This window comes from Tamandua tetradactyla, chromosome 13, assembly GCF_023851605.1.
Source record: "Tamandua tetradactyla isolate mTamTet1 chromosome 13, mTamTet1.pri, whole genome shotgun sequence".
In the NCBI taxonomy this organism is placed as follows: Eukaryota; Metazoa; Chordata; class Mammalia; order Pilosa; family Myrmecophagidae; genus Tamandua; species Tamandua tetradactyla.
In genome coordinates, this window is record NC_135339.1 from 26,659,277 (window position 1) to 26,678,966 (window position 19,690).

At 39.8% G+C, this 19,690-nt stretch overlaps 1 protein-coding gene across 1 annotated transcript in view; it reads right to left on the reverse strand.

Annotated features, from left to right (window-relative positions):
* Positions 1–17,931, reverse strand: part of EIF4EBP2 (eukaryotic translation initiation factor 4E binding protein 2) — a 30,351-nt gene extending 12,420 nt beyond the window's left edge. The window contains exon 1 of the mRNA XM_077125022.1: positions 17,478–17,931. Within this exon, the coding sequence (XP_076981137.1) occupies positions 17,478–17,622 (145 nt within the window). The 5' untranslated portion in view covers positions 17,623–17,931. The remainder of the gene's footprint in view (positions 1–17,477) is intronic.
* Between the last annotated feature and the right edge of the window lie 1,759 nt (positions 17,932–19,690).

Below are 19,690 nucleotides of genomic sequence, written 5' to 3' on the forward strand. Positions count from 1 at the left end.
TCATGGCTACATTTCAGAATGGTGACATTTCACTGTGAAATGTTCTTACTAACATTCACCTTGCAAGTGAGAACAAGATTATTCTCATTTCTCCAGTACACCAAGCTTGGAAACTCTAGGGATGAGGTACTGGAAAAAAAGCATTGGGTAAAAGCAAGTTTTCTATTTCTAAGGTACACATTAACAATTACCTGTGCATTAAAGAATTGTCACTGACCCAACAAGGAAACTGAAGAGATACTGCCTAAATTTGAGATATCAAAGAAACCACTATGAATTTTTAAACATTTTTATTGAAATATAATTCAAATACCATACAGTTCACCCATTTAAGGCATATAATTCAATAGTTTCGGTATATTCACAGATTGGACAACCATTATCACAATTTTAGAATACTGTCATCACCACAAAAAGAAACTTCATGCCCATTAGCCGTCATTCTCCATTTTCCTCCATCCTCCCAGGAAGCCACAAATCTACTTTCTGTCTCTATACATTTGCCTTCTCTGGACAAGTCACACACATGGAATCATATGAAATGTGGTCTTTTGAGATGGCTTCTTTCAATTGGCATAATGTTTTCAAGGTTGTAGCACTTATCAGTCCTTAACTTCTTTTTGTTGTCAAATAATATTACATTACATGTTTATACCATATTTTGCTTATCCACTCATCCATTGACAGACATCTGGGCTATGTCTACTTTTTTTGGCTATTAAGAATAATGCTGTTATAAACATTCATGTACAAGTTTTAATGTGGATATATGTCTTCATTTCTATGGGGTATATAACCTAAAAGTAGAATCACAGGGTCATGTGGTAACTCTATTTTTAACCTTTTGAGGAACCACCAGGCTGTTTTCCAAAGTGGCTGCGCTATGTTACAATCCCACCAGTGAGGGTTCCAATTTCTCCATCTCCTTAAAACAGTTGTTACTACCTGTCTTTGATTCTAGACATGCTAGTAGGTATGAAGTAGTTTCTTGTGGTTTGGTTTTACTCTGCTCTTCCCTAATGGCTAATGATATTGAAGATCTTTTCAAGTACTTACTGCCCATTTGAAAGTACATCTTCTTTGGAAAAATGTCTATTTAGACCCTTTGCCCAATTTTTAATGTCACGTCACAAAATAAGTCCCAATAAATTTACAAATATTAAAATCACAAAGTATCTTCTCTAACCATAATGTATAGAAATCAATACAAAGGGAGAATTGGAAAATTCACAAATAGATGGAAATTAAACAATATACTCTTCAAACAATCAACAATCACAAGGGAAACTAGGAAATAACCTGAGACAAATGAAAATGAAACACAACATGCCAAAATTTATGGGAAACAGCAAAGGTAGTACTTAGAGGGAAATTTATAGCCGTGAGTGCTTACATTAAAAAATAAAGACCTCAAATCTGAACCTAATATCCCATACCAAACTGAAAGTGAGCAGGATGAAGGAAATAATAAAGATTAAAGTGGAGATAAATGAAACAGAGAATAGAAAAATAATAGAGAGAATAAATGAAACCAAAAGCTGGCTCTTTGAAAAGATAAAAAAAATTGATAAACCTTTAGCTAGACTGACAAAGAACACAAAAGGACACAAATAAAATTCAGAAATGAAAGGGGGGACATTCTATTGAACTTACAGAAAAAAAAGGGATAAGAGAAAACTATGAAAAATTGTATGCCAGCAAATTAGATAACCATAGGCAAATTGCTAGAAACATATAAATTACCTAAACTAACTCAAGAAAAAATAGAAAATCTCACCATACCAATAACAAATAAAGAAACTGATCCTTTTTTTTTTGCAAAAACTTAACATATAAACATTCCATACATGGTATACAATCAGTGCCTCACAATATCATCACATAGTTGTGTATTCATCGCCATGATCATTTTTTTTTGAACATTTGCATCACTCCAGCAAAATAAATAAAAAAGAAAAAACTCATACATACCATACCCTCTGATTAGCCACTAGTATTTTAATCTACTTAATGTATTTTAACCTTTGTTCCACCTATTATTTGCTTATTTTTTAATCCATATTTTTTACTCATCTGTCCATACCCTAGATAAATGAAGCATGAGACACAAGGTTTTCAGAATCACACAGTCACACTGTAAAAGCTATATCATTACACAATCATCTTCAAGAACATGGCTACTGGAACACAGTTCTATAGTTCCAGGTACTTCCCTCCAGCCACTCCAATACACCATAAACTAAAAAGGGAATATCGATATAACGTGTAAGAACAACCTCCAGGATAACCCCTCGACTCCATTTGAAATCTCTCAGCCACTGACACTCTATTTTGTCTCATTTCTCTCTTTCCCCTTTTGGTCGAGAAGGTTTTCTCAATCCCTTGATACTGAGTCCTGGCTCATACCAGGATTTCTGTCCCACATTGCGAGGGAGGTTTACACCACAGAGTCATGTCCCTCGTGATGGGGGGGGGCAGTAAATTCACTTGCCATGTTGGCTTGGAGAGAGAGGCTACATTTGAGCAACAAAAGAGGTTCTCTGGGGGGTGACTCTTGGGCCTAATTTTAAGTAGGCTTAGCTTATCCTTTGCAGGGATAAGTTTCAAAGTGGCGAACCCCAAGATTGAGGGCTCAGCCTATTGACTTGGTTGTCCCCACTGCTTGTGAGTATATCAGAAATTCTCCAAATTCCCCCTTCCTCCTCATTACCCCAAGGGGACTTCAGCACCCTTTCTTGACAAAAACACTCAGAAAGCTAGGAATAGAAGGGAACTTTCTCACCATGATAAAGGGCATATGTGAAAAATTTATAACTAACATATCATGTTCAATGCTGAAAAAAGACTGAAAGCTTCCCCTCTAAGATCAGGAACAAGAAAGGATACCTGCTTTCACACTGCTATTCAACACTGTAACAGGAAGTAGTAGCCAGAACAATTCAGCAAGAAAAGTACAAGGCATCCAAATTGGAAAGGATGAAGTAAAACTAACTCTAGTCATAGATGACACGATCTTATATACAGAAAATTCTGCAAAATCTGTAAGAAAGCTACTAGAGCTAATAAATGAATGAATTCAACAAAATGGTGGGGTATATGATCAACACACAAAAATCAATGGTATTTCTATACACCAGCAATGAACAATCTGAAAAGGAAATCAATACAATTCCATTTATAAAAGCAACTAAAAGACTAAACTATCCAGGAATAACTTTAATCAAAGATATAAAGGACTTGTACATGGAAAACTACAAAACATTACTGAAAGTAAGGAAAGAAAGACTTAAATGGAAAGATCATTCATGTTCATGGATCAGAAGACTTGATATTGGTAAGAAATCAATACTGCCAAAATGATTTATAGACTCAACATAATCCCAATCAATATCCCAATGGATATTCCAGAAATGGAAAAGCTAATCAAATTCACATGGAAGGGCAAAGGACTCCAAACAGCCAAAACCATCTTGAAAAAGAATGAAGTCAGAGGACTCACACTTTCTGATTTTAAAATTGACAGTAATCAAAATGGTGTGGTACTGGTATAAGGACAGACAGACAGACCTATGGAATAGAATGGAGAGTTCAGAAATAAACCCAAACATCTATGGCCAATTGATTTTTGACAAGGGTGTCAAGTCCACTGAATGGCAAAAGAATAGTGTCTTCAACAAAAGGAGCTACGAAACTGGATATCTACATACAAAAGAACTAAAGTGGACCCTATCTCAAATCATATAAAAAAATTAACTCAACTAGACGTCATTAAAATTTAAAAATTTTGTGTACCAAAGGACACTGACAAGAACGTGAAATGGTAACCAATAGGAGACAAGAAAGTATTTAGAAACCATATATATCTGACTAAGGTTTAATATCCAGAATATATAAAGAATTCTTACAGACCAACAACAAAAAGACAAACCCAATTAATAAATGGGCAAAGAACTTAGATATTTCTACAGAAAAAAAATATACAAATGGCCAATAAGCACATGAAAAGATGCTCAACATTATTAGCCATTAGGGAAATGCATACTAAAATCACAATGGGATAATGCCTCATACCAGAAGAATGGAAAATAACAAGTGTTGATGAGAATGCAGAGAAATAGTAACACTTACATACTGCAGGAATGTAAAATGATGTAGCCACTGTGGAAAACAGTTTGGTGTTTCCTCAAGTTTTGACCCACTTCTAAGTATGTACCAAAAAAATTGAAAGCGGTGACTCAAACAGATATTTGTACACCAATTTTCATAGTGGCGCTATTGACAATAGCCAAAAGGCAGAAAAAAGCCCATGTTTACCAATAGATCAATGGATAAACAAACAATGGAATATTATTCAGCCATAAAAAAGGAATGGAGTTCTGATAACGACACAGATGAACCTTGAAGACATCATGCTGACTAAAATAAGTTACACATAAAGGGGCATATATTTTATGATTATTTTCACTTAAATGAAATAGCTAGAATATGCAAATTCATAAAGAAAGACAGTAGAATACAGGTCACAAGGGGTTGGGGAGAAGGCAAATGGGGAGCTGATGCATAATGGGTGCAGGGCTTCTGTCTGGGGTGATGGAAAATTTTGGTAATGGACCGTGATGGGGGTTAGCACAATACTGTGAATGTGATTACTCCTACCTAAATTGTAGGCTTGGGAGTAGCTGAGATGAGAAATTTTATATTGCACATATTTCTACAATTTAAAAAAGAGTAAGACTGGGCAGTGCGATGGTGGCTCTGTGGCAGAATTCTTGCCTGCCATGCCTGAGACCAGGCTTGATTCCCAGTGCCTATACACACACACACACAAAAAGTGAGATTAAAAATACAATGACAGACTTCCGGAGAAGATGGCAGCTTAGTAAGACATGCGGGTCTTAGTTCCTCCTCCAGAACAGCTACTAGGGGAGTAGAAACGATACAGAACAGCTCCCGGAGCCACGACAGAGATCAAGAAGACAGCGTACCCCATTCTGGAACGGCTGACTGGCTGGGAGAACCTACTCCGGTGAGATCGCCAAGGGACGCGGGCTTCCCTGGGCTGGGGCGGCAGGCGGCCAGAGACCCTCCCTCCCTCCTTCCCGGGCCGGCTGGGAGAATTGGAAAGGCGGTCCCCTCAAGCAGCGGCGGCAGGCGCCTACCCCACGTGCGGCCCCCTGGACCACCTGGGAGAATTGGATCGGAGATCCCCAGGCCGCGGAGAATGGTGACCAGGGTCCCTTCCAAACACGAGGCTTCCCGGTCCGGCTGGGAACGGTGCACTCTCCCGGGCCGCGATGGCTGGCACCCTTTCACCACGCTTGGCGCCCCGGGCTGGCTAGGAGATTCAGACGGGCGCTCTCCCGGGCTGCGGCAACCCTCCCCACTTTCGGATCCCCGGGCCGGCTGGGAGATTCGGATTGGCACTCTTCCAAGCCGCTTCGGCTGGCGAACCTCCCCCACGGCGAGAGTTTTCCAAAGATAAAGGACCCACAGCACCTTTTACTGGTGGGACCCGCACACAAACGAGTGCCACGAGCGCCACCTACTGGGCAGGATAAGAAAAACAGAACCCAGAGATTTCACAGAAAAATCTTTCAACCTGTTGGGTCCAACACCTAGGGAAATCTGATTAAATGCCCAGACGCCAGCAGAAGATAACGGATCACGCTCAGAAGATTGAAAATATGGCCCAGTCAAAGGAACAAACCAATAGTTCAAATGAGATACAGGAGCCGAGAAAACTAATGCTGAATATACGAACAGAAATGGAAAACCTCTTCAAAACTGAAATCGATAAATTGAGGGAGGACATGAAGAAGACATGGGCTGAACAAAAAGAAGAAATAGAAAAACTGAAAAAACAAATCACAGAACTTATGGAAGTGAAGGACAAAGTAGAAAAGATGGAAAAAACAATGGATACCTACAATGACAGATTTAAAGAGACAGAAGATAGAATTAGTGATTTGGAGGATGGAACACCTGAACTCCAAAAAGAAACAGAAACTATAGGGAAAAGAATGGAAAAATTTGAACAGGGTATCAGGGAACTCAAGGACAATATGAACCGCACAAATATACGTGTTGTGGGTGTCCCAGAGGAGAAGAGAAGGGAAAAGGAGGAGAAAAACTAATGGAAGAAATTATCACTGAAAATTTCCCAACTCTTATGAAAGACCTAAAATTACAGATCCAAGAAGTACAGCGCACCCCAAAGAGAATAGACCCAAACAGGCATTCTCCAAGACACTTACTAGTTAGAATGTCAGAGGACAAAGAGAAAAAGAGGATCTTGAAAGCAGCAAGAGAAAAACAATCCATCACATACAAGGGAAACCCAATAAGACTATGTGCAGATTTCTCAGCAGAAACCATGGAAGCTAGAAGACAGTGGGATGATATATTTAAATTACTAAAAGAGAAAAACTGCCAACCAAGACTTCTATATCCAGCAAGATTGTCCTTCAAAAATGAGGGAGAAATTAAAACATTCTCAGACAAAAAGTCACTGAGAGAACTTGTGAACAAGAGACCAGCTCTGCAAGAAATACTAAAGGGAGCACTAGAGTCAGATACGAAAAGACAGAAGAGAGAGGTATGGAGAAGAGTGTAGAAAGAAGGAAAATCAGATATGATGTACATAATACAAAAGGCAAAATGATAGAGGAAAATATTATCCAAACAGTAATAACACTAAATGTTAATGGACTGAATTCCCCAATCAAAAGACATAGACTGGCAGAATGGATTAAAAAACAGGATCCTTCTATATGCTGTCTACAGGAAACACATCTTAGACCCAAAGATAAACATAGGTTGAAAGTGAAAGGTTGGGAAAAGATATTTCATGCAAATAACAACCAGAAAAGAGCAGGAGTGGCTATACTAATATCCAACAAATTAGACTTCAAATGTAAAACAGTTAAAAGAGACAAAGAAGGACACTATCTACTAATAAAAGGAACAATTAAAGAAGAAGACATAACAATCATAAATATTTATGCACCGAACCGGAATGCCCCTAAATACGTGAGGAGTACACTGCAAACACTGAAAAGGGAAATAGACAAATATACCATAATAGTTGGAGACTTCAATTCACCACTCTCATCAATGGACAGAACATCTAGACAGAGGATCAATAAAGAAATAGAGAATCTGAATATTACTATAAATGAGCTAGACTTAACAGACATTTATAGGACATTCCATCCCACAACAGCAGGATACACCTTTTTCTCAAGTGCTCATGGATCATTCTCAAAGATAGACCATATACTGGGTCACAAAGCAAGTCTTAACAAATTTTAAAAGACTGAAATCTTTTAAAACACAACACTTTCTCGGATCATAAAGGAATGAAGTTGGAAATCAATAATAGGCGGAGTGCCAGAAAATTCACAAATACGTGGAGGCTCAACAACACACTCTTAAACAACGAGTGGGTCAAAGAAGAAATTGCTAGAGAAATTAGTAAATACCTCGAGGCAAATGAAAACGAAAACACAACATATCAAAACTTATGGGACGCAGCAAAGGCAGTGCTAAGAGGGAAATTTATTCTCCTAAATGCCTATATCAGAAAAGAAGAAAAGGCAAAAATTCAGGAATTAACTGTCCACTTGGAAGAACTGGAGAAAGAACAGCAAACTAATTCCAAAGCAAGCAAAAGGAAAGAAATAACAAAGATCAGAGCAGAAATAAATGAAATTGAAAACATGAAAACAATAGAGAAAATCAATAAGACCAGAAGTTGGTTCTATGAGAAAATCAATAAGATTGATGGGCCCTTAGCAAGATTGACAAAAAGAAGAAGAGAGAGGATGCAAATAAATAAGATCAGAAATGGAAGAGGAGACATAACTACTGACCTCACAGAAATAAAGGAGGTAATAACAGGATACTATGAACAACTTTACGCTAATAAATACAACAATTTAGAGGAAATGGACGGGTTCCTGGAAAGACATGAACAACCAACTTTGACTCAAGAAGAAATAGATGACCTCAACAAACCAATCACAAGTAAAGAAATTGAATTAGTCATTCAAAAGCTTCCTAAAAAGAAAAGTCCAGGACCAGACGGCTTCACATGTGAATTCTATCAAACATTCCAGAAAGAATTAGTACCAACTCTCCTCAAACTCTTCAAAAAAATCGAAGTGGAGGGAAAACTACCTAATTCATTCTATGAAGCCAACATCACCCTCATACCAAAACCAGGCAAAGATATTACAAAAAAAGAAAACTACAGACCAATCTCTCTAATGAATATAGATGCAAAAATCCTCAATAAAATTCTAGCAAATCGTATCCAACAGCACATTAAAAGAATTATACATCATGACCAAGTAGGATTCATCCCAGGTATGCAAGGATGGTTCAACATAAGAAAATCAATTAATGTAATACACCATATCAACAAATCAAAGCAGAAAAATCACATGATCATCTCAATTGATGCAGAGAAGGCATTTGACAAGATTCAACATCCTTTCCTGTTGAAAACACTTCAAAAGATAGGAATACAAGGGAACTTCCTTAAAATGATAGAGGGAATATATGAAAAACCCACAGCTAATATCATCCTCAATGGGGAAAAATTGAAAACTTTCCCCCTAAGATCAGGAACAAGACAAGGATGTCCACTATCACCACTATTATTCAACATTGTGTTGGAGGTTCTAGCCAGAGCAATTAGACAAGAAAAAGAAATACAAGGCATCAAAATTGGAAAGGAAGAAGTAAAACTATCACTGTTTGCAGACGATATGATACTATACGTCGAAAACCCGGAAAAATCCACAACAAAACTACTAGAGCTAATAAATGAGTACAGCAAAGTAGCAGGTTACAAGCTCAACATTCAAAAATCTGTAGCATTTCTATACACTAGCAATGAACAAGCGGAGGGGGAAATCAAGAAACGAATCCCATTTACAATTGCAACTAAAAGAATAAAATACCTAGGAATAAATTTAACTAAAGAGACAAAAAACCTATATAAAGAAAACTACAAAAAACTGCTAAAAGAAATCACAGAAGACCTAAACAGATGGAAGGGCATACCGTGTTCATGGATTGGAAGACTAAATATAGTTAAGATGTCAATCCTACCTAAATTGATTTACAGATTCAATGCAATACCAATCAAAATCCCAACAACTTATTTTTCAGAAATAGAAAAACCAATAAGCAAATTTATCTGGAAGGGCAGGGTGCCCCGAATTGCTAAAAACATCTTCAGGAAAAAAAACGAAGCTGGAGGTCTTGCACTGCCTGACTTTAAGGCATATTATGAAGCCACAGTGGTCAAAACAGCATGGTATTGGCATAAAGATAGATATATCGACCAATGGAATCGAATAGAGTGCTCAGATATAGACCCTCTCATCTATGGACATTTGATCTTTGATAAGGCAGTCAAGCCAACTCACCTGGGACAGAACAGTCTCTTCAATAAATGGTGCCTAGAGAACTGGATATCCATATGCAAAAGAATGAAAGAGGACCCGTATCTCACACCCTATACAAAAGTTAACTCAAAATGGATCAAAGATCTAAACATTAGGTCTAAGACCATAAAACAGTTAGAGGAAAATGTAGGGAGATATCTTATGAAACTTACAATTGGAGGCGGTTTTATGGAGCTTAAACTTAAAACAAGAGCACTGAAGAAAGAAATAAATAAATGGGAGCTCCTCAAAATTAAACACTTTTGTGCATCAAAGAACTTCATCAAGAAAGTAGAAAGACAGCCTACACAATGGGAGACAATATTTGAAAATGACATATCGGATAAAGGTCTAGTATCCAGAATTTATAAAGAGATTGTTCATCTCAACAACAAAAAGACAGCCAACCCAATTACAAAATGGGAAAAAGACTTGAACAGACACCTACCAGAAGAGGAAATACAAATGGCCAAAAGGCACATGAAGAGATGCTCAATGTCCCTGGCCATTAGAGAAATGCAAATCAAAACCACAATGAGGTATCATCTCACACCCACCAGAATGGCCATTATCAACAAAACAGAAAATGACAAGTGCTGGAGAGGACGCGGTGAAAGAGGCACACTTATCCACTGTTGGTGGGATTGTCAAATGGTGCAACCACTGTGGAAGGCAGTTTGGCGGTTCCTCAAAAAGCTGAATATAGAATTGCCATACAACCCAGCAATACCATTGCTGGGTATCTACTCAAAGGACTTAAGGGCAAAGACACAAATGGACATTTGCACACCAATGTTTATAGCAGCGTTATTTACAATTGCAAAGAGATGGAAACAGCCGAAATCTCCATCAACAGAAGAGTGGCTAAACAAACTGTGGTATATACATACGATGGAATATTATGCAGCTTTAAGACAGAATAAACTTATGAAGCATGTAATAACATGGATGGATCTAGAGAACATTATGCTGAGTGAGTCTAGCCAAAAACTTAAGGACAAATACTGTATGGTCCCACTGATGTGAACCGACATTCGAGAATAAACTTGGAATATGTCATTGGTAACAGAGTCCAGCAGGAGTTAGAAACAGGGTAAGATAATGGGTAATTGGAGCTGAAGGGATACAGACTGTGCAACAGGACTAGATACAAAAACTCAAAAATGGACAGCACAATAATACCTAATTGTAAAGTAATCATGTTAAAACACTGAATGAAGCTGCATCTGAGCTAAAAAAAAAAAAAAAAAAAAAGAATTACTGATTGCATATGTAGAATGGAAAGATTTCTAAATGTTGGGTTAATTTCTTTTTTTTTCTTTAATTAATAAAAAAAAAATTGTGCTAAGCAGATCCTTAGGACACACTGCAGGGCCAGGATTTCTGCCCAATCAACCCTCAATCTATGGGAGAAGAGGAGGAAGTACTGAGAAAAAAGGCAAGAGAATGGGGAGTGTAGTAGTTAGGCTCAGGTTTCAACCTGGCTAGGTGATGGTGCCCAATTGTTGTGTGGCTGTGGACCTAAACCATCAGCCTGTGAAATTCATCTATGGTTGATTACACCTCCAGTTGGCTAAGGGGAGTTGTTTCTGCAATGGGTGATGTTTAATTAAATTAGTTAGAGGCTTAAAAGAGAAAGTTCAGAAGGGCTCTCAATACAATCCAGCAGAGCTCAACACAGCCCAGCACAATGCAGCTGAGAGCTCAAGCCAGCTCAGACCCAGACGTTTGGGGATGCAGAAAGGAACTGCTCAGGGGAAGGCCATGTGAACCCAGAAGCCAGAAGGGAAGGCCAGCAGACATTGTCATGTACCTTCCCATGTGACAGAGGAAATCAAGTGAAAGCTACCTGACTTTCCTCCAAAGAACTGTAAATTCATAACTAAATAAATACCCTTTATAAAAGCAGTCCAAAAAAAAAAACAAACAAAAAAAACAAATGGACATTTGCACATCAATGTTTATAGCAGCATTATTTGCAATTGCAAAGAGATGGAAACAGCCAAAATGTCCATCAACAGACAGTGGCTAAACAAACTGTGGTATATACATATGATGGAATATTATGCAGCTTTAAGACAGAATAAACTTATGAAGCATGTAATAACATGGATGGACCTAGAGAACATTATGCTGAGTGAGTCTAGCCAAAAACTTAAGGACAAATACTGTATGGTCCCACTGATGTGAACCGACATTCGAGAATAAACTTGGAATATGTCATTGGTAACAGAGTCCAGCAGGAGTTAGAAACAGGGTAAGATAATGGGTAATTGGAGCTGAAGGGATACAGACTGTGCAACAGGACTAGATACAAAAACCCAAAAATGGATAGCACAATAATACCTAATTATAAAGTAATCATGTTAAAACACTGAATGAAGCTGCATCTGAGCTATAGGTTTTTTTTTGTCTGTTTGTTTGTTTGTCTTTTTTTTTCTTTTTCCTTTTCTTTTTTTACTATTATTATTATTTTTATTTTTTTAATCTATATTAACATTCTATATCTTTTTCTGTTGTTTTGCTAGTTCTTTTCCTAAATCGATGCAAATGTACTAAGAAATGATGATCATGCATCTATGTGATGTTAAGAATTACTGATTGCACATGTAGAATGGAATGATTTCTAAATATTGTGTTAATTTCTTTTTTTCTTTAATTAATTAAAAAAAATACAATGACAATTAAATGCAATACATAACCCCTGAATGGATCTAACAAGGAAGGAGAAATGGACACAAGAAAAACTGGAATATATAGCACTATATCACTGTGCTAAATTTCTTCTCTTTTTCTTCTTTTTTCTAAGCAAACACGCAATATTAAATTTCTTGAATTTGATAACTGTACTTAATGTGGTTACATAAATGAATATCCTTCATCTTAAAGAGAATTATTTAGTGTTCAAATGTTTAGAAAATACATACATAGATAGATGACAGACTCTTACCAAATGTGGCAAAAAGTTAAAAGCTAGTACATCTGGTCATCCAGGTAGCAGATTTACTGAAGTTCTCTTATTAGTTTTATATTATTATTATTGTTGTTGTTGTTATTATTATTTTGCATGGCAGGCACCGGGAATCAAACCTGGGTTTCCAGCATGGCAGGTGAGAACTCTGCCTGCTGAGCCACCGTGGCCTGCCCGGCTTTATATTATTTTTGCAATTGTCCTATGAGTTTGAAATTATTTCAAAATAAAAAGTTAATCTGCTGCCATTAATTCACGAACAAGCTATTATCCTGCTCAGGTGCTCTTCCTCTCCAATTAGATGAACCCCAATTTTCCCCACCTTAACTGTACCCCATCTGATCTGTACATATTAGTACACCACCACTAAATTATGCCTACACTGTCTCCAAATCACACAAGACTCCTACAAAATTGTCCTTTAGACTCCACTCCTCAAAAAATCTTTACTGAATAAACCTGGCTGTGTCAGATTACAAACTCATTACTTTTCACCCTTCTTATTTCATACAACATACCTCACAAGAGGTGAATGGAGCCCTGCCCAGGTGTGTCATGCTTGCTGCACTACCAAGCTTTAAGAGCTCTGTCTTCCCCCAATGGACTGCATCTGACCTAAGGTCTGGTAAAGACTCTCCCTTCCACACAATGCACCAAGGATGGTGACTGTTACCTTTCCCAGGTTTAGAATTCAGAAAAAATGCACTCAAACAAAATTTGAAAAAGTACATCTTCAGTATATATATATATATTCATAGCTAATAATGTTAAGACCAAGTTGAATCTCCTACAGAATAATACGTGTTAATTTGAATTACTTCAAGATAAAGTCCATCTTCCTCAACCACAAAACAAAGTGATTATACAGCTTTCATTATATTTTTCATGCACTTCTCACGTTTAATGATGTAGTCCTTTGGCTATTAAATGAAGTTAAAGAGCCCAATAAGTACACTGTTGGCTCAGAAATTATTTGCATAGATTAACTCAATCCAAGGTCACCAAATTAGATATTTCACGACATAGTAAAAAACTGCTCTGCCTTCCCCATATCTACACACACTGCTCTGTTCATTTCTCCCAAGAAACCAGATTCAAAAACTAGGACTTGCTCCTAATACCTCTATTTTGGTATATCTTACTCTAAATGAGTTATCCCCCCACTCCCTCCTTTTTTCTCTGTCCTTTTTTTTTTTTTTATCTCTATACCCTTCTGATGGCCCTGGATTTTTGCCCTTGGAAACCAATCACAGCAACTCTCCAGCTGGCAGAGAGGAAGAGCAGCCCCATGAACAAGATTTCAGACCATGATAGTTAGTTCCCCTCTGCTGCTCTTGTTATGGCAACAGCATACTTTTCCACAGCTGAGGAGGCTGTCAAGCAGGAAAAGAAAGGCTAAGTTTCTGTTTCTACTCATTACCCAGAGCACAACTCTCCCAAAAGGAGATAGCTGAGCACCTATAAAAGAAAGACTCACATCCCACTAACATTCCAAAAAGTCTCTGAATCCTTTCCCAGAATGATAAGAATCCTAAAATAGTGGAGGAAAAACAAAATGGAATAATAGCAATCAGGGCACTAAGTCCAAGGATACCCAAAGACGTTAATGGGCTGTATGATATTGAATTAGGGTCTCAGTTTCCCTCAAGCATTAGGTCCCTTTAAGCTAGCCAGAATGTTACAAAAGTGAAGGTAGCTATAGCAACCTTACCTTCCACTTCTACTCAATGGAAGTAGCCTCTCAAAGGAAGAATCAAACATCATCCCCATTCCTCCACATGCAGATAGGAAAAAAATAAAATCTTCCTTAATAATGAGAAAAGGTATTCTTCTGGCAAGATGAGAAATCTATTGCAAGTGTAACTCCCTCAGTTTTCAAAAATATAAGGAGGCAATTTTGAGAAATCTTTTCAAGGATAGGCCGTATCTTCTAGTCCTTAATGAATTAAGGGTTCTCAAGGTAGGGGGAGGGGGGAGGAAGAGACATAAATTTACTATGTTGTGAATGTTCCTGCCCTGTCTGATCGTTTAGGACATTCAGCATATCAACTGCTATCCTGGAATGCTCTGACATGTGACACTCCAGAAGGTTTTGAAGTTGGAGGCAGGAAATGGTGATTCCCTCCCTTCCTACTCTCCAAATACAAGCCTACTATCAAGTCTGAAATATGTTAGCACTTGTCTCTATACTGTCCTAGAACTGAAAATTTTACCTCTCTATAAAGATTTTGTTTTATCTTTCTCCATCAAGATTTTAAGCCCATTCAGAGAAAAGACTGCATTTCTTACTTTCATCTGTTGTCTCCTTTTGTGCAAAGCACTGTATGTACTGGGTAGACAAAGCACACTTAAGATACCTGAACACATTAATTCAGGAGACTGGAGGTGACCAAACAACAACAAACCATTTCACCTTTGTTTAGAGAAATACAATTGCATGGGGGAATGGGAGAAACACAGAGAGAGGAATAAATCATCAGAGGGAAAGAGAAGAACAAACTATCAGAGGGAGGAAAACTCCACAACAGGAAAAATTAAATCAATAAATACCGAGAATCTAAACAGCAATGAGTTATTTGTGATGAAATGGTGATTAAATCCAACTGCAACAGTTCTATAAACACATTATGTAAGAAGCCCTCATGTTAAAATTCCTAGGATTATAATAACATCCTTTATCAATAAATACATGTTCAACGTTATAGATGAACCAATATGACAAGTATCTACGTCTGAAACTTAAAACCCTGTGTGTAGAAACTACTTGTAGGCAGGTTAAGTGATATTTCAGAAAGAGGTGGTGAATGTGTGTGTTGGGAGGGGTAAATGAATCAGTATTTCTGGCAGAATCTTTCCAAGCATTTTCGGAACTAATCCAGACTATGAGACAGGCTTCTATCTTTAAAGCAATGCTTAAAGAGCAATGCTCTTATTTTAAAGGCATGGTAGCTTGGCTGTTTGAAATATGCCAAAAGGGTGTCCCTCTGTGGCTCTTCTCTCAGGGGAATAATACATAGCTAAAAGTTTAGTTCCTTCCCTAAGTAAATTATGGCTGAATGTAGTTATTACTATGGCCTGTTATGAACTGCAGAAGCAAAGGCATTTACTGACCAATGGCACAAAGAATTCTGGAAGGAGTCATAAATCTTGTTCATCATCCTGGGAAACAACTATTTCTTAAAAGTTATCAGTTCAAGTTCAAAACAACTCTATCTAGAGCAGATTTTAGTCTGTCAAAATCTTTCGCCATTAAAAAGCAATGTCTCAGCACACTCAAAGGCAGGGACTGGTCTTCAAAGATTAGGGGACGTTCATTAATAAAACAAGCATTTCATTAGGAACTCCACAACACGGCCTTAAACCCAGCTCCTGCCATACATATTGATGAATTTCTCTGCCTAGGTCATATTTAAGTCTTCTAAAGCAGCCACCCTTTCCCTAGAATGGCCTGGCTGAATTCCTCTATAAACCTCTCTCCTTGATTTTTTTTTTTTTTTTATAGGTGCATGGTCCGGGGAATTGAACCTGGGTCTCTAGCATGGAAAGCGAGCATTCTACCACTCCTCGATTTTTATCCCTTGTTTTTGGCAAGAAGTTCTCCTTATTCTACAGGACTTACTTATTGTGCAATAGATTCAAGGGTTTGCCCAGACCCAACTGCACCAGATTGGTGGTAGCACAGGCCAAGAGCCCAGCCCACAGGAACGCTGCTAGCAATCTTGTACACTGCAACGGCTGACAGCTAAGTTCCCACTCTCGAGCAAGGAGCCACCCCTTTACACAAAGATGACAAAGTTTAAGAGTTAAAAATGAAGCACCAGGGCGGTGTGATGATGGCTCAGTGACAGAATTCTCGCCTGCCATGCAGGAGACCCGGGTTCGATTCCCAGTGCCTTCACATGCAAAAAAAAAAAAAAAAAAAAAGCACCAGACCATGAAGGAACCTTACAGACATGTTTGCAAAAACAAAGAAAAGCACCATTCTTGTCAATGACGTCGTGCAATCCAGTTCTCCAGTATCCTCATTCTGGAGAACATCCCAGTCAGGGAACAGACAACCTTTGAGCTCCCTTTTCCAGTGATCAATTAGATACACGCGTCACCTCTACCCCAGTGTTACTTACTTGTAAACAGTTCCTGGTCATACTCTGAAAAGCAATGCCCAAGAATCTCCCTTTGAATCGCCTCTCTCCAAATGCCCCCTCACCAGGATTTAGCAACCCACCCGCCAAGGGTATCCTCTTGACAATGCTCACTTTAATCCATCTCAAATGCGCCGCCGCCAAAAACTACCACCTCCACCTCCTTCCCTCGGCTACTACTTGAGCATTACTTTATCACTTTCTCCTCCCCGCCCGCGGACTCCCCCCACCCGTGGGACCACATCCAGCAAAGTAAACAATGCTGTCAAAGCAGGATAACGCTGGGCGAGGCTTCCAAACTCCGCATTCCTGCCTCCTCCTTGTGTTCTAAAAGTAGCACAACAAGTCGTCGCAGGGTCCCAGGAGCGAATGAATCTCCCCAACTTCCTTTCTAAAAAGACCCGGCAGACAAATACAAAATCAAATATAAATGTGCATAAATGCACAATTTACAAGAGGTAGAAGTTAATACGAAGTGAACGCGAAGCCTAGTGCAGACTAAATTTGCCCAGGAAGGAGACAGAGCGGGAAGAGAAAACTGGGTCGAGTGCGCGTAAACCTGCCACGAAACGGGAACAAGGGCTTTTTTCCCGACGGGAAAGACCCGTTCCCAGAGCAGGCGCTCACGGAATCGAGCTGCTGGGAAGGTGAATGAGAAATTAAGGTTCCAGACAGCGCGTCCGCGCCCCGAAGACAGTCTCCAAGGAATGCGAGGAAGCGGGAGGAACTGGGGGTGGGGGTGGGCGAAGTGACCCAGTGTGGACACGCCCTGAAACAGTTACAGAAGACCGTGGCGGGAGTGGAGGACACCGAGGAGGGCTGGTGCCGGAGCCTCGGAAGCCGGTTGCAAGCTCTGGGGGCTGACCCGGGCGCGCGGTCCGGGGGCCGCGCGGGGCGGCCGGGGCTCACCTCCCGGCGTCGTGGAGAAGAGCGTCCCCCCGGGCGTGGTGCAATAGTCATGAGGTAGCTGCGCGGCATCGCTGATGGGCACGGTGCGGGTAGGGATGGCGCGGCTCTGGCTGGGCTGGTGGCCGCTGCCGGCGGACGAGGACATGGCTCTGGGCGCGGGCTCTCGGGCTTTGTCCGGTGGGCAGGCTGGCGGCGGCGGCGGCTGCGGGGCCCGGGCTGCTCCGGCTCCCCAGGCGGACGGAACTGCTGCGCGGCTGGACTCGCTAACTCGTTCCTCGCTCGCTATCTCTCGCTTCCTCGCCCCGCTCCGCTCCCGCCGCCGCCCTCTCAGCCGCCGCCGCCGCCGCCGCCCGATTCTCCGGCCTCTGCCAGCAGCTTCAGCAGCAGCAGCAGCGGCAGCAGCGGCGACGACGACAACCGGAAGCGGGCGAAGGCGGGAGCCTGAAGGAGTTCGGGGAAGCGGGCCTGCCGGAGGTGACGTTTCCGCGGAGTAGGCAGGGCCTGGCGTGGAGCGGGGCGGGGCCTGAGGAGGGGCGGGGCTTAAGTCCGCGCTTGGAAGAGTAGAGCTGGACGGAACCCGCGCTAAGAGTGTGAACCCTGGGAAGGCAGACGCTGCAAAGATTCGATCCTTTTTCTTTCTTTCTTTCTTTTTTTTTCACAGGCAGGCACCGGGAATCGAACCCGCGGGTCTCAGGCATGGCAGGCGAGAACTCTGCCTGCTGAGCGACCGTGGCCCGCCCCCTGTTTCCTTTTAATCTAAATAAAAGTAGTTTTATTTTTTATTGCTCATTATTAAATATGGGCAATGCATGCGCAAAGCTGTAAAACAGAATCAAACAACAAAAACATTTGAGGCCACTTTCTCCTAGTTTACCAGTTGTCCTTTACCAGTTTATTATATTTCCTTCCAGAGACAGTTCCTATATACCGGCATAAAGCCAACATATACAGATTAGGAAAAAAAGAATTCAATAGCCATCCACATCACAGCAAGGTTTGGTATTGTATTAGAGATAAAGAAAATGAAGCACGGGAAGAGTTTTTCTTGAGGTGCCTGAAAAGTCTAGATCTGGAACACTAATCTTTGCTGTAAGGGTTCTTGAGCTTTTTGGTCTTCTTACTCTTTTACTGTTTTTTTTTTTTTTGGCATGGGCAGGCTCAGGGAGGCGAACCCGGTCTCCGGGATGGCAGGTGAGAAATCTGCGCCTGAGCCACCTCACCGTCCCCCTTTTACATTTTTAAAAGTGACCGAGGATCCCAAAAGCAAACAGAAAATAACAAAAAAACCTTAAAAAAACCTGAAACATAAAAATAACAACAACAACGAAAAAGAAAAATGATTGAGGATCCCAATCATGATCATAGTTTGTTTGGATTATGTCTATTGATAATTATGGTATTAGAAATTACAACTGAGAATTGAAAAACTATTTATTCGTAAAATACTAAAATAACCTATTACATGCTAACAGGACATATTTCTATGAAAATAATATTTTCCAAAATAAAAAAATTACCTATTTTGGACATTTCATGTCGATGAAATCAAAGAATACATGGCCTTTTGTGTTCAATTTCTTTCACTTAGCATAATTTTGTCAAGATTCATCTATGTTGTACTTCATTATGTTTTCTATTTAGAAATAATTTGGGCGGGCCACGGTGGCTCAGCAGGCAGAGTTCTCAGACGTGGGTTCGATTCCTGGTGCCTGCCTATGCAAAAAAAAAAAGCAAGAAATAATCATCTACCATAAACTCATCATTTTAAAGTGTACAATTCAGTAGTTTTTAGTATATTCAAAAGTTGTGTGACCACTACCATATCTAACTTGAGAACTTTCTCATTAAGCCGAAAAGATACAAAGTTTTTGTGTGAAATGTTTTGGGTTCCCTTGGTTATATATATATATATACCTAGAAGTGGAATTGCTGGGACATATGGCAACTCAATGTTTAACATTTTGAAGAGCTACAGACTGTTTTCCAAAGCAGCTGCATCATTTTACACTCCCCCAGCGCTGTATGAGGCTTCCAATTTCACCATGTCCTTGCCAACACTCATTATTATTTGTCCTTTTGATTATAGCTATCCTAATGGGAGTGAAGTAGGATCTCATTATGCTTTTGATTTGCATTTTTGGGGGGGAGGTGCATGGGTTAGGAATCGAACCCAGGTGTACTGCATGGCAGGCAGGCATACTATCACTGAACCA